The following is a 22,200-nucleotide window of genomic DNA, read 5'->3' as shown; positions in this document are numbered from 1 at the left end:
TGTGTGTGTTGGGTATCAATTTGTTCTCATGAAAGAAGCTTATTCAGCTGGTCTGGGTGGAGCTCAGCTATGTGAAAAAAAACAAACGTTAGTGTCCAATAGCCGCGTGAGAAAGACGTAGCGTGTGGATTATTGACCTTTGTTTCCAGTTTATATGCGAAGACAGGAAGAGCAGGAAAAGGCGTTTCCCAAAATATCAACGTGGTTCCCTTCCGTCCTGCGAAATATAAGCTGTCCCGTGCTGGAAGGGAAAGTTACTCGGTAACGAGCGCAGTCCTTTTCATCCTCTCGTGACTTTGGATGTATGCTGGGGGGTAGGGGGGGGGTGTACACTGTGAATGGGACGATCGTTGGATCGGAGGCGGGGAGTTATTCACGGCATGAATTCACCACGCATTTAACACATTGACCGGAGACGGATGAAGGACGCACAGTCACGACTTTTAAGAGACAGGCGACAGCGGCGCGCTATTTGGCAGCGATCTGACCGAGCAGACTTCAGGGTTTTGCGGTGAAAAATTCCAAGTTTTCGAAATGTGAATTTCAGACATCTCTTCAACCGGACGAGCTGCCGCGCCAATCGTGTCACGTGGATCCCTGTTCGCCCCTGAAGCAGCGCTGAAAATGAAACCCGCCAGCATTTCAGTAGTAAACGGCGCAGTAGTGTTTTCCCAAAACAGAACGGCCGACGTGAACGATGAACACGTCGCACCGGTGAACCGCTTCCCTTTGTAGCTTCGCAGGAGGCTGAAGCGGATGAGATGATGAAGTCTTCCACAGCGAATGTCTGAGATGAACATGTGCGTGTGTGTGTGTGTGTGTGTGTGTGTGTGTGTGTGTGTGTGTGTGTGTGTGTGTGTGTGTGATGTTCGTTTCCTTACCCAGTGCAAATAACCTGAATTATATAGACACAGTCCTTCGGTGAACTTGGTGCAAAGCAACCAGTGGGGGGTGAGGGGGGGAAACCCCCGGCGGCCATCTTGGCTCAAGCAATCGTCCCCCTTTAAAAAAAAAAATTAAAAAAAAATGAAGCCTGAATCCTCCGGTCCCTGATCTGTCCGCTGTAGAGAGATGCATTGTGGGTAAAGTGCTGGGGTGACGGGTCCCCTCGGATTTTTTTTTTCTTTTAAATTAACATTTCAACACTTTTCTGCTCCGTTCCTTCAACCAGCTCTTCGAAAGCAACACGTACGAGTCACTTTCCTACACAAAAATCCTACTTGGTCATTTGTCCACTTTCGATTATTCCGACGCTTTCGCTTCTCCTCCTCAGTCGACTTGTCTGCAGTCTTTTTGTTCCTTCATACTCAGCTTCCCTGGACTCCCCCCAAACCCCCCCCACGCTCCGGTGGAAATGAGAAAACCTCGGTGAGTGCGACCACCTTCCTGGTATCCCGCGGTAACAGAGAGGAGAAAAAAAAACCAAAGAAAAAAAAACCCAAAGGCGATGGTCTTTGTAATGTTCTGCGCCGCAGGCTGGTGGGAGGAGGGGCGAGGGGAAGCGAGGGGGGGGCGGCAGGTGGAGGGTGGAGGGCGCCCCGAGTCTGACAGCGGTGGTACGTATGAGTGCGTCTGTCTGTACGCCAACAACCGAGATTAAAGTGACCGCAGGTAAATGGAAACCCCGCAGCGACATCAGAATCCAGTCGACAGTATTTTGGGCTCTGCTGGGCTGCCCTCTTTGCCTGCATGAGTTCGGGGAGAAAAAGATATCACGTCAGCGTGGCAAAAAAAAAAAGAGAAGAAGTTGTAACTGCATCATCAGAGACTGCTTGAGCTTCAAAGATGCAACTGAAGCGTCTGCTCACCATCTCCCGAGCTGCGATCCAGAGACGGCGTCCTGGAGACGGTTGCCGAGAGACACGGTTGGTCCTCCGACTCCTGATTGACGGAGGGCTCGCTGAGGGTTTCTAGAAGTTCGTGATGGGCCTTTTCTATTTCCTGTTTAGGGAAATATATGTTTGCACAAACAAATCTTAAGCACCGTTAAGTTCTTCATAGACAATCTGTTGTACACTTTGTTAATGAAAGGAATAATTTGACATTTTAGGAAATACGCTTATTTACTTGAGACTTGAGGAAGTAAACTGCTCTGAGCCACAAAACCGTCAAATAATTCAGAGTTTTTACTTTTCATTTTAATTAGAATAAAGTAAAAAAAAAAAAAAAAAAAAAAAGACCTAATGTGTTAATTAGTGAGTTTTAGAAGTTTTGGTAAATGGATTAACTCCAGGCAGATCCTGTCCATTTTTTGTCAGTTTTTACTCAGTGAGCTCATTTTTCAGTGCTTTTTAACAAGTCCTGCATCGCTATGGAAACAGCAAATCATAGCCAGAAGTAGGGAGAACTTGTTGTTTACAGCTTTGATCCCATAAATAGAAAAAGAAGTGCTGTACATGTTGAACTATTGACATTTGACTGTTGGTCTCTACAAGCCTCTCTGTGCCTTTTCGTCCTCCAGCTGCAGTTCAGTTGAAAATTCACTGAATATGTTTCATGTGACTGGCGGTCTTTAGTCGAATCATTCAGGTCTTCTCAGTGTTGCTGAGGAGTGCACTTTTTTGTGATCGGATGGAAGTGATTTAGATGAAATATCACAATTTTAAGCTGATATTTGGTTATTTCTCCTGGAATAAGCATTTGGTGCACATGACTAGTTCAGGGACTGTTGGAAATTTGAAAATCGGATGGTAATTTCTACTTTCACAGTTTCAGGCTGATAAATGTCGTAATTTGGGGAATTTCTAAAGGAAACATGCCTTTTTAAACCCGATGGCGGGTTTTGTGGTTCAGAAGTTTACCCTTTGGACAAAGTCAAGCCTCTTGTCGCCACTTGTTTCCAGTTTTAAGACCGGTTGAGGACTGTAGCACCATATTTAACAGACAGAAATGACGATGCATTCCCCAAAACGGCAAAATATTTCTGTTATCAAAGTCTCACTAACCTCCTCAAACAACTTGGGAGTGGGTGGCGGCTGGTTTACATAGTTAAATAAAAGCTGCTCTTTCGTTGCCACGGTAACACAAACTCACCTTCAGCCGGCGCAGCTTGCTCATCAAACCTTCGATGGTGTGAAAAATCTCATCCACGTTTTTGATCACGTGACTCTGTTGCCCGGCCGGCGACTGGCCCGCCTCTCCTTCCTGTTCCAGCTGCGTCTCCTCCGATTGGTCGGACTCCGGACCGCGGGCCGGCGCCGGCTCCTCGGGCTGCGTCTGCGGTGACATCACTTCCTCCAGCAGCTGAGGGAAGTGGCTGGCGGTGGGCGTGGGAGGGTCGTTGAGATCGTCGGTGAGGCTCTCTCCCTGTTCTGTCGGCATCACCAGGTAGAACATGTTCCCTGCAGGACGGCGACGTGATAACAAAGTGAACTGACACCATCGCAGAGGTTATAAATTTTCTTTTCTTTTTTTTTTACATATATCACACATGAAAACGACACCACTTGACCAGTTCGGCCATCATTACCCTGCGTTTTGGCCACGCCTCTTGACTCGGACGATTGATTGGAGGGGAGGGTGACATCATCAGTGATGTCGTCAGGGAGAGAAGAAGAAGAAGGACCCGCAACCACAGCTATGCAAAGAGGACAGGCGTGTGACAAAGAGGAGTGCGATGAAGAGTGTAGAGGAGTGAGGTGAAGGAACGAGTGTGTCGTCGGCAAGCAGATTAAAGAAAAAGAGATGATAACGTGTGTCAGAAAATAAACAGAGTGCAGAAGAAACATGCAAAAGGAAGGCAGCCATTAGACACACCCAGATTTAATTTAAATCACTGACGTTTGTAATTTCTGATTTAACCCTGCTGAAGTGTTTCAGGTGATCAATGGCCGACTTTTCCGAATCTGACCCGTTACCTTTCCTCACAACCTGAACCTCTGGTTGCCCCGTGTCTGTGGGCGGGGCCTCCTCCGCCTCCGCCTCCACCTCCACCTCCCATTCTTCGGTGCTGAAGTTGAGGACGGTCTCCAGGGACTGTGGCCGCTGTCTCTCCGTGAACGAGCTCCTGTCGTTGGCCGTCTCGTTGGTGGGCGTGTCGTCCGAGTCGTGGCTCCAGCCGTCCTCTTCCAGGTCTCGGATTATGAGATGCCGCAGCGTTTCAACTGTGAAGGGACAAAACAAAAACCAACAGGGTGAACGGATTGCAGATTTCTGGAGGTTCTTATTCATGCTTACACACAAACACAAATAAAAAAACTGAACAAAAATGAAGTTTTAACGATTAAATTCAAAGCCGTTTTTGCTTCTTTTTTTTTCTCCGGTTTTGTTAAACAGCGCCGGTGGAGTTGCTGCTTTCTCCTCACCGTCCTGTAAAGCGGCCTCTGCCACGCCGACTGCCGGTCTCTCGCCACAGATGAAAGCTCCTGATTGGTCCGTGGGCGTGTTGTCCGAGAGCGCAGCGTCGTCGTTGGACGTGTTGGTCTCTGTGGAATCCGACGGCTCCGTCATGGAGTTGTCTGGAAGATTTCAAACAGTTGGGGAAAAAAACCCTCCTCAAATCTCCTTTGCAGCTTGTTGACATGTGAGGACGATGCTGATGACTATGATGTCATTACCTCCATAGGTGTTGCTGCCAGTGGAGACTGGGGAAGCACTGCGTAGACTGGGGGAACTGTAAGAAAAACACAGTAAGCATAAACAAACCCATCTTACGAGCCAATGGGATCCTTTCAAATTTTTATTAGGATGGAAATAAATGCTTGATAAGAAGACACGTCATAAAATAACGCGCAACATGTCGTTAACCTCCAACAGATTGCTTTATTCATCGTCCACGAAGATCAAATCTACTCACGATATCGGTATTGATCCGTGATTGATCAGTGGGGATGACCCTCCAGCTGAAGAGATGGTCTTTTCAAGTAAATCTTTCCATCTGTGACGCAAAAAAAAAATATCTAAAGTTTACACACCCTGCAGGTGCAGCAAAACATCAGTTCCTGGCGGCTGAAGGAGAACACGGATGCTCAAAGTGCATAGAAATCACAGAAAAAGAGCGTACGTGTTTTTCTCTGAGGACGTCCCAGCCACCAGCTCGTAGATCTGCCTCTCCGTGGTGCTGATGACGTACAGGGCTTTGTTGTCTGGAGGGGGAAAACACAAGATGTGGACATTTGATCAGGGACACAAAAAACTTCGAGGAGAGAGAAAAAAAAAAAAAAAATCACATTCGGAGAATGAAAGACACAATTTTATGTCTGAAAATGACTTGAAAACGTCCCGAATGGCGCCGCAGGTGTACCTGTGGCGACTGAGCGGACCAGCAGCGAGTCCAGCTTCACCAGAGGGCTGAAGGAGGTCTTGCTGTCCCCGCTGCCTCCTCCGCCTCCTCCCAACCAGCGAGACGGGTAGCGCAGCTGCAGCCGCTCGTCCGGACCCCTCTGGAGAAGGATCAGCCAGTCTGACAGCAGCAGCGCCTGGATCTCTGAGGGACAAACACAAGAGTCATGTGATTTAAAAGGCCGTAAAAAAACCCCAAAAAAACCCGACATCCACCTGATGACACTGTGTTTATCGCCACAAACACACTGACCGATCTGCTTGTCTTTGCTAACTCTCCAGGTGAGCGGGCCTTCATGGATCATCCTCTTTGTGGTGAGGTCCAGACTCTGTGAGAGCGAGGACGGAAACAAAACAAATTCAGGTGTAAAAAATAATCCCGACCACAACCGTTAAACTCGTGGAAGTAAGACTTTTCTGTCACCTTGAATTGGGGAGCAGCATCCAGCCTGCGCTGGTATTGGCTGAGGCGCTGCCGGTGTTCCGTTTCCCGGACGTCCTCGTTGACGGCCTGCAGTATCCCTCGGCAACAAGCCTGAGCGCGCTGGAGCGAGGGGAGGTCCGACGAAGCGGCTGGAGGAGAAAACAAGATCACTCTCTTCGAAATATTCTTTCTTTATGACATGTTGATTAATATCTTGTATATAAATCTCCTGATTCCTCACCCTCCGTGTGCTTGATGATGTTGTCCAGCAGCAGAGGGTACTTGGTGAGTCTCTGCATCTCCGACACCAGCAGGTCTTTGAGCTGCAGCCGCCGGCAGTGAGGACTCGCCTCACAATCCTGAACGAAAGTCAAGCAGGTTAAAAAAATAAATAACAAAAAAACATGGCTGATCAGTTATCAGGGCAAAGACAGACACACAGGAAACACACTTTTAAACATAGTTTATTTTTTTTTTTAATGGTGAATGATAAGGACTTGTGTTGCATGAAAAAAAAAAACTAAACTATATATAATTATAGCTCTACAACAACCGAGACGTCTACTATAAATAAAAACAACAATACATACTATTATAAGTCCAGTAGCAACACTCCTTCACAAGTTACTGCTAAAAACATGTCAACGCTCTTTTTCTGAGTGACGTGTTCAATACATGTAGCTGGAGACAGTGTGTGTTACAAGGTGTGTGTGTGTGTGTGTGTGTGCGTGCGTGCGTGCGTGTGTGTACCTGGATAATGTGAGCGAAGCGCGGGTCTTTCCGCTGTTTGTTCTTGATGAGCTCCAGAGCCTGAGTCTGCTGCGTGCAAAGCTGCGACGCTCGTTCCTGAAACTCGTCTCCGGCTGCACCTTCGAACTACAAACACACGCCACTGTTGACATACCGAATATACGACAAGTGACCCCCCCCCCCCTCTTCCCCCCACCCCATCACGATATGAAGCTCACCCGGGCCAACATCACATCCCCGATGTCCTGGACGATGGGAGTTTCTCTTCGCTTCCTCATGGCTTCACACAGACTTGCTGTAAATGCAGGAAACGAGATCACTTTCAGATGGATGCTCGACACAGCGGATAAAAAAGTTATTTCTCTGCCCAAGTAGGATGGTGATATTTAACACGTGGCTCTAAATGACGGCCCAGAATACATATTGACTCTGTAAAGCTGCAGGCTTACGACCAACGGTTACGACCTTGTTCTTAGTATTTGTTTTACTTATTATTATTTACCTGCCAGCATACGGCCCCGAGTACACACCGACTCGAAGTACAACTTTATTGCGCAAATAGGAACACTGGCACAATCAGAAAAAAGTAACAATACAAATAATAAACTTTTGTAGAGCACCTTTCATACAAGAAATGCAGCTCAAAGGGCTTCACAGCAAGAAAATGACATATCAAAATACATAAAAAGAAATAAAATGCGTAAGAACAGATAAAATGCATAAAACTAAACCCAGGACAAAACATTAATAGAATTGAGTGAAAATATAGAATAAAGCAATATGCATGTTGAAGGCGCGGTAGTGCAAAGTGCAGGAGAGTGTCAGGAGTAGCTCGTTAAATGTAATGACATTCTACGCAGGAAAGTTTTCAAATGTTCCACATTTAGTAACCTTTTTCTTAATAGTTATTAATTCTTTGATGTGAAATTATCTTAAAAATTGGGCTGAACTATGAAAGGAAGCGAGAAAATACAAATTCACAGTCAGAAAAATACGCAAATTTGTGTTTTTTGATGACGTTCTGTTCTGTAGAGAATCACTTTTAAGATGCAGTAAAAAAATAAAACTGAAAAATACTGACGGACACACACACACACACACACACACACACACACACACACAGACAGACACACACACACACACTGACCGTGGAATTCGTAGACCTGTTGCAGGTTGGGGAAGATGCAGGCCAGCTCGTCGGAGTTCAGCACAGACCTCATCTTCTGGAAAAAAACCTGGTCGAGGACCCGCAGGGTTCGAAGGTGGGACGCCTCCGTGGTGAAGAGCTCTGTGGGAAGAGGAAGAGGAGGAGGATGAAGAAAATGCTCTGTCATCTGAACTCTTGACACATTTATGCCACATGTGACTTCCAGAGACAATTTATGATGATCTTGAAAAGAAAAGAATTCTCAAATCTGTTGATTCTTGGAGGTAAATAATAGTTAAAATCTCTGCTATCACGTGTGTGTGTGTGTGTGTGTGTGTGTGTGTGTGTGTGTGTGTGTGTGTGTGTGTGTGTGTGTGTGTGTGTGTGTGTGTGTGTGTGTGTGTGTGTTGAACTGAAGTCGTACCGTATATGACAGCCTGCCGGTCCACCTCCCTCGGGCTGAGCGCTGTGAGGAGCTGAGGAGGAACCGTGTCCCGCCAGTTCTGAGCGTCACACACCTCCTCCTCCAGCGCTGCAGCATCTGGCAGCAGGGCCAGAGGTGAGTCCACGCTCCTACACACACACACACACACACACACACACACACACACACACACACACACACACACACACACACACACACACACACACACACACACACACACACACACACACAGATGGAGTGACGGACAGACAGAAGCAATAAACAGATGCATGAATTTGGATGACAGAGACAGAAAAAAACAAGAAATTCATGATTATCCAACGACCTGATTTCAGTTCAGATTATAATTTGACATTTTCTTAAACCAATAAAGCCAAAATATCTCCTGTGTTTTCACCAAACATTACGGGCAGACCTGAAACTGAAATGATGGCCTACCACCTTGTATTTCCTGTCAGACAGCTACTTAATTATTGATCAGCAATCTCCTGTGGGGTCGCCGTGGTAACTCACCTGCGTCTAGACCGAGGGGTGTATGGGGGTGTAGGGTTCTCTAGAGACCTGAGTGTGAGAGAGAGTGGAGAGAGAGAGGGCATGAGGAGAACACCTCAACTCCTGGGGCTGCTGTCAGGGGGAGTCGGGCTTCTTATCAAAGGGGAGACTTTTTGAGTCCTGTAGGCTTATTTCATCGATAACCGTCCCCGTGGGATATTTAAAAAAAAAAAAAAAAAAAAAAAGAAAGATTCTGTGAAATCACGGCGAGGAGTTTCGGGGCCGAGTGAAGGTTTACCGCGCGGAGCTGCTGGATGCGGACGACGAGGCGCTGTGCTGCAGCGGCCGGAGGCCCGGCGTCTCCCTCTCCTCCCCGCAGTCCTCCATGTCCACGTCGCTGCGAGAGCGGGGGACGGACTCCGTTACCGAGGCGACGCCCCGCCGACGCCCTTCTCCCTGAGCCTTCAAGGACTCGCTGCGTGCCAGACGTACCGACACCGCCGGGCTGGGGAGGGGTGGGGGAGGGGAGAGAGAGCAGAGGAGGAAGACTCGTCGTTTAGATCGAACACGGAGTGAACGTGCCGGCGGCTGAAGGTACGAGTTGAAGAGGCCCGGCAGCTACCTGTCCATGCCTTCCTCTCCCAGGCTGCTGGAGGACAACCGCTGGGGGTCCGCAGGGTCCCCTCCTTCCTCTCCTGTCGTCTCCGTGTTGTTCTCAAACTGCTGAATGATGTTCCTCACGCTGCCGGGTCGGACTGCGCGCGCGTGCGCACGCACACACACACACACACACACACACACACACACACACACACACACACACACACACACACACACACACACACAGTGAGCACTTAAGTGTGCAGAGTAGGATAAAGTAATACACATGCGAGGTACGATCAAAAGGGTCAAAGACTGTTCCTGTCATGCATCAGGCTTCAACCACTTGATCAACGTCAGCACCGGTGTTACGCACATTGTTTTTTTGGGGTTTTTTTTGTGACCGCTGGTCTGAATGCGTTTGTGTTTTCACCGCAGGCCAGAAACGAAGTCGTAGCGGCGGTGAGGAGCAGGCGAGAAACTTGTGAGTTTTCAGCACGCTTTGAGTGAAGAACCAGAGTGGAAAGGCACCAGAGTTCAGGTTAATTTAGCATCAAAACGTTTTCCCCTCAGACAGTCTGAAAACCCACCCGGTCGCTCCCGCCCCGATGACAGTGACGTTCTGCCCCTTTTTGAAACCCGAACGTGGTTTAAAAGCACCTCGTCCGACTCACTGCTTCATCGCCGCAGACTTTCTGAAGCGTCTCAACAGTTTCCGTTGCCAGTTTTCTGAGCTTGACACTAAAATTTGATCTTTGCACGAGGACAATCTCACACCCTTTTGATCGCCCCTCACACGCCGTCCGCAGAAAAAGGTTCGATGTGTTCAGAATGTGGTGGAACACCAGAAATCTAAAACAGCAAACATTCGGTGGAGAGCACCACGGTCAGGTGTGTGGAAACAAAGAAGTGCAATGACAAATAGAAAGGTGTACCTTCGGGGGGGGACAACGGGACATGGAACGCTACAAAAAAACAAAATGAACCAAAAAGAAACAACGAAATCAGAACGACAAGAAACAATGAACATTTCCACAACTCAATAAACAAATGTAGGACAAAAAAAACAAACAAACAACAAAAAGAAACCAGTGTTGTCTGACAAATACAATGAGTGAGAGCATCACGCGTGTGTGTGTGTGTGTGTGTGTGTGTTAGTTTAATGTGCCTCTAAAATCAGTGTACAAATAGTATGAGCTGATAATGAACTTAACTTTGACACTCACAATTTTAAATAATGATAATACATATGAAACCATGGCGATGACTACAAGAATGAACATTAATGCATGAGAGCATTATCGCATTTACACCAGGAAGTGTGTTCAGATGTCAAGTTATTACAATGATTAACAAAGCGATGATACACCTAAAAATATTCACGCCATCATTTACTGTCATTTTTTTTCCTTTTCTATGCATAAATGTGTGTGTGTGTTGAGATTTACTGGACTGGGATGTGGTCCGGGGTTTGCCGATGTACTTCAGGATGGGATTTCTCTTTTTATCCTCTCCATCTTTTTCTTTCTTGGTTCCGCTCAGCTGTGGAGAGACGAACCATAAATTCACGTTATACAATCAATAAAATCATAATTCTCAGTCATATTAGCGACACCAGTACATTTTATTGAAGCAAAAAATATGTCACAATGCCATAAAGAAAAGTTATACTTTGCTTTTTACAATTTAAAAAAAAAAGCCCACAAATTAATTTCCTGTGAGCATCTTTGAAGGTGAATATGTAAACAATTCCAGCAATTCAGTAACAGCAAAGCAAAATGGTTTCTAACGTGAAACATGGAAACTAATTAAGGAACAATCCCGAAGCTTTTATCTCTGATGGTATTAAAAATATCCAATCAATAAAAAATAAAAAAAACTTAAAAATGGAAGTTAGAAAGGGTGACAAGTCATTCCAGTGTGAAGTCGATGAACAGGCTCATGTTTCCATTCGTAAGGGACATTCACAACGCGACCACGTCACTTTTTCTCGGACCACATTTGCAGGAGCGTGCCTTCGGTTTCCATCCTTACCTTCTTCGTCTTTAAGAAAGCGAGCCACTTCTCCTTCTCGGTGCTCAGACCAGGGAAGACCTTGGAGTCTCTCAGCTTGATGCCGGAGTGACGGAGGTAGAGGAGCACCGCCGACGCCAGAGGAGAGCTGAGGTGGAGCGGCGAAAGGGTGGAGACGGAGAGAGAGACGAGACGGTGAGGGGAGGGGAGAAGAGAGTGGATCAGAAGGGGGGGGGGACGGTAAACGAGTTACAACGCAAGTTAGTAAATCTCTCAGGACGGGTGCTGCTGTTAAAAGACGAGACATTTCTTTTACCTTCTGTCCTCTTCATGCTTCGATCTGGAGCAGAAACAGAGACATGAAAAAGTTGTTACCTCCTTGTGAAACAGGCGACAGGCTTTCAAACAGATGTCCACTTTAATCCCTGAAAGTTAAATCTACCTCATTCACACCTGCGGGAGGAGAAGATAATGTGGTGCCAGCGTCATGTGACAGGAACTGGTCTGTGGGCGTGTGTGGGTGTGTGTAGAGTCACAGGAGTAAAATGTCATGTGGTTTCCAGGGTTTGCGTCTGGGGCAATGACCTTTGTTATGATAGCAGCAGGGAGGTCCTTCTGTCGCTTTGTAATAACACTTTTATTGGGCATCTAACAACGGCAGCTGTTGCCTAGCAGACTCGCTTCAACACTCTTTGTGCGCGTCAAGATTCGGTTCACGAGTAGCGCGGCATGATGAAGTAAATCCAGTAACCTAACAGGGAGATTTAGACCCAGATTATCTTTGCGAAATATTTCTTGAGGAAATGAAACCTGATCCTCTCTATTCTAACATTTAGATAAAAATGGTCCCTCCGGGATTTTTTTTCTGTGATTGTCGCGATCAAAAATGTTTGATTTTGCGGCGGATTTTCTCAAATATTTGGATGTAATTTGCAGATCTAATGAATTTAGAAAACCACGGTGCTCAGAATTACAAAAAAAAAAAACTGTTCCGGTTTCCTCCGGGGCGCAGACTTTTATTTGGTGACCAGAAAACAGGGGCAGAGACTTTCTGGTTGTACATGAGGAGTTATTTGTTTCACGAAGTGAGTTTTGTTTGAAAATACTTACTTTATGCCGTAAATACTTTCAGCACAGCTTCTGCTGACGGCATTTTTTGCGGGGAAAAAAAAAAAATCACGCGATTTAGAATTAGCGTTAAGTATTGCGATCGCAAGACGGGATAAAGGTGAGTCAGCTTGTCCAGAAAATGAACAAGAGTACCCAAAATGAACACATGGTGGACTCACAATATCTCCCAGAGGGCGGTGACCTGTCTGTCCACCACCTGTCTCTCCTTCACTGGGTCTCCGTCGAGGTGCTGCAGGTCTCCCTCTCCAAACAGAGAGCCGAGACCCATCATCTGCTTGTTCCTTCAAAGACACACACACACACACACACAAAGGGGTTCACAGGAGCTCCTGAGAACAACAGTTCTGTCAAAACTGATGTTTAAGATCTGAAGAAAAAAACAACCCATCGTGGGTAATGTACCTGTAGTCTTGTATCTGGTCCTGGATGTCCGGCAGCACCTGCTGCTGCAGCTCAGACAGAGGTCCCCTGATGTCCTCCTGGGCGTGAAGTCGGCTTTCTAATGAGACCACGGACATTGTGTCAACGACAATCGTGGAGCTGAGTGTTTGAATGAATCAGGTACAATTCTAATTCTCACATGAAAGAGGACAATACAAATGATAAGGAGGCAGGAATATAATTACGAAAGTGCAAAAAACAATTATGAAGCTCACAACTCAACGAGCTTTCAGTTGTCTTACCGATATCTGACAGATACTCCTCCCGTACTTTGATTTTCAGAGGCTATAAAGAAAAAAAGAGAAAGTTTGAATGTTTCTGATACTGTAATGTTAAATGAGGGTTTATAATAAACCATATTTTCTAAGTGTTCAACAATAATAAATGTTAAAAGGGTTGTAGTTGTGGGATCAGAGGATCTGTCTTTAAAACTCTTGTCTTATTATTTCGTAAAGCAGCAACATACATAGATATTTTACGTGACCTTTATTTTACTGGAAATTCCATTAAAGATCAAAATGTTTTTTACACGGCAGAGCTGGCCACGATAGCAGACATTAAACATTAAAATGCAGCATAAACAACAACATCTACAGTAAAACAGTGAGACGGCGAAACACAACGAACACACGACTCAGTCCCCGCATTCTTTGTCAATTTATAAAATCCCCACTAACACCGCCGCTCAGCAACCAGACAATACTGGGATAAAAACTCATAGAAGCATGCGAGAGGCACGTTAGTACGTACAGCGTCTGGATCCAGGAAGTGGGAGCAGATCTGAGGCGCGAGGGCTCGGGCATCTTTAGTGCTGGAGCCGAGGTAAGCCTCCACCGACAGGTAAAACAGCTGCAGACACAAAATACAGAGAGCAACCGTGAGTGTAGGAGAGCATGCGCTGATGGACGTGAAGATATTGCTCACAAATACTAGTAAAGACAAGAATTTAGATTATCGGCACGACTCTGAAATGACAAATTTATCCCAAAAACAATCCTCGAATTACCAAAGTTACGAGAAGTGTACAAGAAAAACAAAAAGACTGTTGTGTTTCATTACATTTGTGTAAATCGAGACTGACCAGAGGGTTGGGGTCCAGGAGCTGCGTGAAGACGTATCTCATGAACACGGTCATGTGTGCCGGTCGGGACTTCAACAGCTCGATGTCCTGGAACGGTCCGTCCATCTAAGAGCAAGACGGGAGTAAAGAGGACAGACGTGAGCGACCGCAGGGTGCAGCGAAAGGCTAAAAACAAAGAGATCCAAAGAAAAATCACCTCATTGAATGCATAGCCGTCATCTTCCTCATCTTCCTCCTCGGGGCCGATGATCTGGGCCTTTCCGCTCTTGGAGTAAAGACACGAACTCATTTCAGACGATTGGAAGCATAGCGGTCGCACGCTGGAGGACACCGAGCCGGCGTTTTCATTCATACGAGCCGACGTGCGGCGGCATGAAATAGGAACAGAACTCGAGCGTCCCGGTTTCAGTGTTTGCCTCAAAGAGGTGGGAAAAACCACGGAGGTGACGAGGGTCAAACGAAGAGGAACGAACACTGCAACATCTCATCTCTGCTTTTGCATAATGTGAAAAATCCTGCCCGCATGTTGCTCGGTGAGTTTGAATACCTGCAGTTTCTGTCTCTGCTTTACTTTAGAGCTTCATAACAGTCAATTACATTTAGTAACGTTCAAGTGACATATTTAAAATAACCTATAAAAAAAAAAAAAAAAAAAAAACACAAAGTAAAGCACTCTGGGGTGTTTAATCAGTCTGTTTTCAAGTTTATACCGCATTTCTTTTTGTTTCCAAATATTGATTCTCATAAATTTATGCTGTGTTTCAAATTCAAATACTCAGTATTCTGAGTGCGTCACTGCGTTCACACTGTCGTGTACAGAAACATGCAGTACACCACAAGAACCAAGATGATGCACTCAAAACGGACCGAAAAACAAGAAGAGGTGAAACGCTGGAACAGTTTCCACCCTAAACGGTCGCCATCTTGGCTGTGTCGTGGAAAGGGGGCGGGGCTACTGACGTAAAGAATTTTCAAATGAAAGCGTCTGAGGAAGCTGCAGCTGTTCCTGGAAGCAGAACAAAAGTGTTTTCATCCCCCCACACGGAAGAGTCCTTGTGTTTATTGAGTGTGTTCAACAGCAGGCACAAAAACGCGCTGACTTCTGGGTAAAATAATGAAAGCTGCAGATATTTTCCTGACACGTAAGAGCGCTATTTGTTCGTGTACTACGGGAAGCACGTCATGTCGAACACAGCAACAGTCTCCGGGCCTGTTTTAAGCATGAGCAGAAGAGAAGGTAGAAACTGTGTATGTTTCTTTTGTTTCCTTGACGGGAGCATCAGTCGGACAGTGAAAGCATGTGTGTGTGTCAATCTCACCGAATCTGACAGGGTGTGTGTGTCGGAGTTCTGCCGTCGGTGTATGGGGGTCCTGAAGGAGAATGAGGGGGAGGAGTGGGGACTCTCAAAGGCCTGGGGAAGGGGGGGAGGGGAAGGAGAGGGGAGGACGATGGGGGACGAGATGAGTGGGATCGTCACATGCACAGACACACAAGACACACATACAATCTCCCCGGTGTGCGAGAGCAGAAGAGTGTGCGACTCACCTCCACGTCTCCTTCACCGGAGTCCATCGACAGTCGTCCTGTGAAGGAACAGAAGGATTTTAAACCCCGTTTCAGAGCAACTTTCATTACGACGGGCGCAACATTCGCGGTTTGGTACGTTTTCAGTATTTTTTTTATTTGATTTTTTTTTATCATTTCATCACATTGCCTGATTGGTCCACATTTCTTCCTGTAACAGTTGAGGCACTGAAAGGCTGCGTGCTGTTTCCTCTCAAGTATAAAAATTGAAAATGTCCATTAACATGTGTAGTATTTTCTTAACTTAAATTCAATTTAAACTTGTCAACTTGTCTGAAAAAAACTGCATTTGAATTGTCATTGGAGGGTTTGGTGCTCACGTTAAATGCGCGAGCGCCACCTGGTGGGCTCGTAGGCATGTCATATGCCGTATAAAGACTTCTGACAGAAACTTTTATGATCACAAGGCAAAAAAATAAACCCGAGAAATTTCATACCAAACCGAACAAATACACGTACTGTTACACCCTCATTCATTACAAATTATTTGAATGGCCTCAGAGGTCCATGTTTGCCAAATATTTAGACTGAGTCAGTCATTGAGTTATTGATACTTAACTTTGGAACCAAAGTGAATCCTCGAAGCTTTAAGATATTAAATGAAACTGAAGGAAAGCTACTCGGATACAAACCTTCTCCTGCGATGACGTAGCTTGTGACAGATTCGGCTCGTGTTCCCTCCTGAAGAACAACAAGAAAGCTGCAGTTCATTTTCAGAATAAGCTGTAAATGTAAATGATGCTCAAATGTCGTTATTAAATGTGAATTAACACTTTGTTTTCAACCCATCAGGGGGGGAAGCGCAACATTTAAATATTTTATAATTGAAATAATGTTAAACCCAGTATATTACTGCATTATGTTGACTGAAGGTGAGAAGATGAGAAGTGCTGCAGATCATTTTGTATTTTTTCAGACCATTTCTTGAACTTAATAACCGCATTCATCAGGACACATGATCGTGCTCTCATAATAAAATATAAAGTGAGGTATCAAAGGAATATTCAGAGTGTGTAAATGAGCGAAACATCCGGATCTCCTCACCACATCCTGCTGAATCTTCACTCGGACTTGGTGAGCTCGTCTCTTGGCGCTTTCAATCCGCTCCTCCAGCGACGGCGACGGGTTCCTCGACTGCTCGTCCAGCAAATCCTGCAAATCAATCACATCTCCGTCCGGTTATCAACGGCAAATTTTAGACACAAAATTGGAATGACGCGGCACAGGAGTTCTGTAAAGTATAGAACAAAGTCAGATGCTACGGATACTCTCTATTTTATTTGCATATACATAGAGATGCAGACGGGGATCAGATCTGAAGCTGCGACAGCTCATCTCTTTGTGTGTGAGTGTGTTTACCTGCAGTTCAGCCTCTTCCTGCTCCAGCATTTTCCTGAGTATCTGAGTGGCATGTTTTTGTACCTCTGGGTCCTGAGACAACACATTTATCACAGAAACAGTCAAATCAACATTTTAAAAGCACAAACATGTGTGACACGCGCTTGTCCTGTAGACGATATCAATCCTTTGTACTGTGATTCACCTGTAGTGGTTTGGGTCCCGTGATTCTTTGGGAAGCGGCGCTGCTCTGTCCAGAGGGCAAAGGAGGAGGTGGAGGGGGCGGAGCCTCCACGCCCAGAGACGTTCTCTGATTGGGTGTGAGGTCGGTGGGGAGGGGCTCCAAGGGCAAGGTGGCGGCCGAGGGGGGCGGCCCTTGTAGTGTCAGAGCGACATAGGTTCCGGCTGTAGAGCGATAACAGAACAACAGAACATAACATCAGGAGATACAGAAAAATAAAAACATTTGAAAAGCGGCAACGGAAAAATAGTCCTGTTGAATTTGAACTCACATTTTATGAGCTTTACCACCTCCTGATGTGACATGGAGGACACCAGCGAGCCGTTCACCTGAGAAACAGGAGAGACGGCAACACTAAAAACAGGACGAAACCAAAAACTCCACGATTTGATACCTAACAGGGAAAAGTAAAAACCTTTATGATCCGGTCTCCTTCTTGGACACCAGCCTTCACCGCTGCACCACCTGAGGAGGACAACGGACATGCAGAGGAATTTAAACTCACATGTACAAATTATTGATCACCATCCATCAGATTATACCTGAAATATAATCTTCAGAATAACCTCCGACAACAGTTTGTGATATGACGAAGGACCTTTAAATTCTAGAAGTGAGTAGTTGAGTGAATTCAGACAAAAGTTACACGTGGGGAAACTCAGTTTTGCTGAGGTTGAGTGCAATTTCTTCGGATAGTTGCGATCATGACGTAAACACATCGACTGCGTCTCACCTGGTCGGACGTTCTGCACCAGCTTGACTCTCTCTCCGCACACCGTGAAGCCGAAGCCGAGCTGGTCCTTCTGCACGACCACGCATCTCTGCACGAGACCGGGACCTGGGGGAGAGAGAAGGGCGTTTGGGCGATATGAAATAAAGCGGAAATTTCTCAAATCCATCCAGAAACCAGAACACAACCCGGCACAGGAAGTCGCAGTTACCCGTGCTCTCGGTAATGACGTCGGGCGCCGGCTCTCTCGGCTGGCTGGCGGAGGACTTCCGCTCCGAGTCTCCGATTGTCAGACTGCTGAGCCTGAGTTTGAGGGACGAGAAGCAGAACGGAGGCTGAAAATGTCACGATACCAAACAGGCCAATTTAGAAAAGTGTTCTGGGGAGGGCAAGGAGAAGGGAATGAAGAGAGGGAGAAAGAGAGCTGAAGGAGAGATAAATAGCAAGTGATGGAGCAGGGCCAAAGAGCAAGAAGAAGGAAAAGAAGAAGAAGAAGAAGGGAAACTCTAAGTGGAACGCAGAGTATGGAAGGAGAGAGAGGTTGAATGGAGGCACACGGTCGGATTCGCTGGGGTGGAAACGGCGAGAGGATGAGACGGGAAGCAACGAGAGAAGCAGTCGACAGGAAAACTCACCAAGCAGCAAAAGGGCTGAAAGCGAAGCGTGGCAGAAAAGACGGGAAAAAAAGGGAGACGAGAGAAAAGAGAGGGAGACGAAATTCAGAACGGGAAATCAACGAGCGAGGACGGATTTTATCAAACCGTCCTCGTGCCCTTTTACACTCTTTACAGGTCGTCAGCCGTGATTTCCCAGAACGTATTTGTTTAATACGCAGTGTAAACACTGCTGCAATACTTTATCATTCAACAGGATTAAAAGGAACAATTCGCACAAAACCTATTTTAAATCCAGACAAATTTTGTTGTGATGTGAAGATATCAAGCTCTTCATACTGTTCAGCTGATTATAGGATTAAACAACAAGCAAGTTAGTACCACCATAGTACTTTGTTTACTTTGATTACAGGTTATCGTCAGTCATTTCTTTGTATATTTCAGTAACAGGTTTTGTACAGTTTAGTTATTTATGTCACAAAAACTGAAATGCAGAGTAGGCAAAAAATATATATATGTTGTCCATTGTTCAATGCTCATAGATGGTGTATAATTGAATTAGGATTGGATTTATTCTATAATAGTGGCAGAAAATCAACAGAAACAGACAAATTATTTGAACGGCAATCAATCGTCAAATAAAATGTCATAACATGTGAGCCCTGTTCTGAAATCAAACCGGTTTCTTCATCTTGATTGGAGGCTTCACTCCTCATCTGAAATATTTTTGGGGGTTTGTAAAATTTTGATCAGACAAAACGAGCACTATGATGAAGACTTCAATTTTGGATCATTCTACATTTTGGTGGGGAAATTAACTGCGGATGGACATGGTCATCAGATGTAACCCGTTTTAAAATATCTAACCAAAAGTGATGTGGATGGACGGATCTACTCTAAGAAAGCTTTGTTTATTTGTGTATCCGGGAGAACACACGTAAGATCAACACTTCATACGCATTAATCAAATCCAATCCCAATCGGTTTCAATATCAAAAGTGATGTGATTAAGTGGAAGGACAACGATTCATATCAAAACAGAGTTTCTTCACCAATGCCATAATAACATTGAGTGTTCTGGTTTGACTTGTATTGGTGAATATTTATGAATCAATGTATCCCAGTAAGCTATAAAACATTTGTTAGTGTATAATTCATAATCATTTTTACACATTTTTTTCTTGTGTGTGTTGGGTGCTCAGCTCCCAGTGAAATAACAGAAAGATTTACTACCACAGCTGTACACCCCCCCCAAAAAACAACAACAACAACAACAACAACAACCTTACATCACTGGGCAGCTGTCCTACCTGAGCAGGTGGGCGTTTTTCTTATTGGCTGCCCTGCTGTCACATGACACACACAGTTACAGTAGTGGGAGACGTGCACACAGAACACACCACGACGATGATGGCGGGAGAAACAAGGAAAACACACGTGATGAAGACAAAAGATGCATCGCACGGACAATCACAGAGACACAGTGCTGCATGGTGGACGTGGTGAGCAACGACAACGACAACAACAACAACAACAACAACAGACAGACAGACAGACAGGAAGAGCTACAGTGCATCAGGTGGATCGTCACACGTGGACATGAATCTCACAAACAGGACACTCTTTATTGTTATGCATGCAGTCTTTTGCCTTCTCTTCTTCCACGGGGAGGGTTAATCACCCCATAAGCGCACAACCTGTCTCACTTGTTCTTCCGGAGGCCAGACTGGACCTCTACCCGATAAAGACATGTTAAATGAACGACCTGGGAGCGCCGCATTTGTGAGCAAGCACGGTCCGGGGGTTGGTAGTGTGATGCGAGGCTCGTACCTGTCCAGTGTGGAGGTGGGTTGGCGGAGACTCATGTCTGCAGCCTGGTGACACTCCTTCGGTGCTTCCTGGGGAGGGATCAACACCGTCACTGGGCCACTTTTATCACCACCATCATCCTCCTCATCTCTTTCGTCTTCAGCTTGCAGTCCACACAGCAGGAGGAGGACAAGGGGGTGGGGGGGAAGGGGCGCTATGTCTTTCTTTCTTTTTTTCGTCCCACTTCGATCAGATGGTGAAGCTACGTGGAGGTTTGGTTCAGGTCGGACGGAGCGCTCCTCATGTTCCCATCCACACCAGCAGCAGTGAGGCGTGGGGAGGGATTTCTTTTTTTTTAATAAACAAAGTGCTGCTAAAACAAAAACGGACTGTCTCTCCCCTCTCCAAGTGTTCCTTACTAGTATTACATCAGTGGTTTAAGACAGATACTGCAACAAAGACTGGCTTGATGCACTGTAGTGTGGCGGGTGGGGAGGAGGAGGGGGGGGGGATAAAGGACAGGCTGCTTCCTCAAAGGTCATCAATCATGAATGATACGTCTCGCTATGCTGCAGGAGGTCAACAACAGCCAAGCCTTGTAGTGTCTGCGTTAAGATGATCCACTGGAGAGATGAGCTCAAAGCAGCCGCTTCAACACGCACAGAGGATTCATTAACATTTACCGATCACTTGTAATGAGATATTAACCAAAACCTCTCTCACACACACACACACACACACACACTGAGGCTTGTTTACATGTGAAGCTTTCAACCAAAATATATCCTACTTGTGAGTAGATGATGGTTTTAACGTTGAACACGTGATTTCTGATGTGATCTGTGCTGCCGTTAACGTGTGCGCAAAAATGAACACTTTAAAAACAACGTACCTCAGCGTGGGAAGAAAATAAATCACATTTCCAGACCACGTCCACCCTCATCCAACTTAACTGTAAACTGGCACGAATCGGATGCCATCACAGTGTAAACAACAACAACAACAACAACAACACCTACAGACGGGCTTTTCTTTCTTTTTTTTTTTAGCGTTACTCGCTAACGAGCTAATTAGCAAGAGATTATGTCGTCCGGCCGTAGAGGCTCAGGATGGAGTAAACACAGTGAAAAGAGAAACCTAACGGTGCTTCTCTTCTTTGTTTTTGTTTTTTTTTTTATTAAGGGGGGGGAGGGTTTCTAAATACCTGCCGAGGGAATGTTAACGACAATATGAAGCGGGCCAGCCTTATCCAGCTGGCGTTAGCTCGCTGGAGTTAGCGCTACGACTGGGCCACGTTCAACCAGCGGCATCGCGTTGGAGCTCCCGCCGACCCAGACCGCCGCGCGTTCGGCTACCGGCTGCGCCAACGAGCCCGCGAGCCAGCTGGCTAGCTCAACCCGCTCGTGCGTCCAAGAAGAAAGGCCGGCATGGCTTCAGACGCACGCGGATAAAAGACGGGGTGGGGAAGCGGGGTGGGGTGTGGGGGGAGCTCCGCGCAAGTTCCCCAGCTCGATATATCCGAGAGTCCCGGTTTCGTGCAGGTTCAGACCCGAAGTTGCATGCTAGCCAGGTAGCTCGGAGGCAGGACGGTTTCCAGCGGAGCTCCACCTTTGGTCTTCTCTCCAAAACACTGCGGTTCAAATCAGCTGTTCGCTTCTCTCGCGCGGTCCGCCAGGGAAATCCAGTTTTAATTACATTCTTAGTTGCATAGATTATTATTATTATTATTATTATTTTTTTTTTTAAAGTCAGGGTTCTATAAAATAATAGTGTCTGAAGTGTTGTTATCTTGCTGTCTTGACCGCCTGCTGCTGATCCACCACCATGTCCTCAAAGATCACCCGGCAGAGCAGAAACAGCGACCCCGGCTGGACGGACGTGTGTACTGCAGTCAGTTTGCCCGACTATAGGCCTACTATGGATTCACACAATAAACTGATATATAAAAAAAGATGTATTCCTGCAATTAATATCCACAATATACCAACACGAACAACACTTACATTATAAAAACTATATCTTAAATATAAATAATCGAGATGTTGTTAAAAGTAAAGGGAAAAAAACAGACAACGTAGA

The 22,200-nt window shown here is 45.9% G+C and overlaps 1 protein-coding gene across 7 annotated transcripts; it reads right to left on the bottom strand.

Moving 5' to 3' along the window:
• Nucleotides 1-1,338: 1,338 nt before the first annotated feature.
• arhgef11 (Rho guanine nucleotide exchange factor (GEF) 11) lies at nt 1,339-21,981 on the bottom strand. Of its 7 annotated transcripts, none has more exons than XM_069722230.1 (44): nt 20,143-21,981; nt 19,623-19,655; nt 18,334-18,348; nt 17,910-18,001; nt 17,702-17,806; nt 17,384-17,433; nt 17,240-17,297; nt 16,933-17,132; nt 16,749-16,820; nt 16,434-16,541; nt 16,022-16,070; nt 15,351-15,388; nt 15,124-15,216; nt 14,001-14,069; nt 13,805-13,909; nt 13,474-13,572; nt 12,966-13,008; nt 12,685-12,781; nt 12,441-12,563; nt 12,262-12,294; nt 11,468-11,491; nt 11,173-11,299; nt 10,587-10,680; nt 10,074-10,103; nt 9,161-9,293; nt 8,837-9,043; nt 8,560-8,607; nt 8,026-8,174; nt 7,602-7,742; nt 6,673-6,749; nt 6,455-6,580; nt 5,946-6,063; nt 5,705-5,853; nt 5,534-5,609; nt 5,243-5,425; nt 5,003-5,084; nt 4,796-4,876; nt 4,557-4,612; nt 4,305-4,457; nt 3,858-4,103; nt 3,470-3,577; nt 3,034-3,341; nt 1,809-1,941; nt 1,339-1,685 (listed from the first exon to the last, which is right to left on the bottom strand). In XM_069722230.1, exons 1-44 carry the CDS (start codon nt 20,175-20,177, stop codon nt 1,636-1,638), a joined length of 4,416 nt encoding a protein of 1,471 aa, XP_069578331.1. In that variant the 5' UTR covers nt 20,178-21,981; the 3' UTR covers nt 1,339-1,635. The 7 variants fall into 7 exon arrangements, with proteins under 7 accessions (XP_069578331.1, XP_069578332.1, XP_069578333.1 ...); XM_069722231.1 differs by having other exon boundaries at nt 12,262-12,291; XM_069722232.1 differs by lacking the exon at nt 12,262-12,294.
• Between the last annotated feature and the right edge of the window lie 219 nt (nt 21,982-22,200).

This window comes from Brachyistius frenatus, unplaced genomic scaffold (assembly GCF_029030835.1).
Source record: "Brachyistius frenatus isolate BFR_SWC_R1_liver_20210118 unplaced genomic scaffold, ASM2903083v1 Contig_284, whole genome shotgun sequence".
Taxonomy (NCBI): domain Eukaryota; kingdom Metazoa; phylum Chordata; class Actinopteri; family Embiotocidae; genus Brachyistius; species Brachyistius frenatus.
The sequence above is the reverse complement of the archived record's forward strand: the minus strand, read 5'-3'. Positions and strand labels throughout refer to the sequence as shown.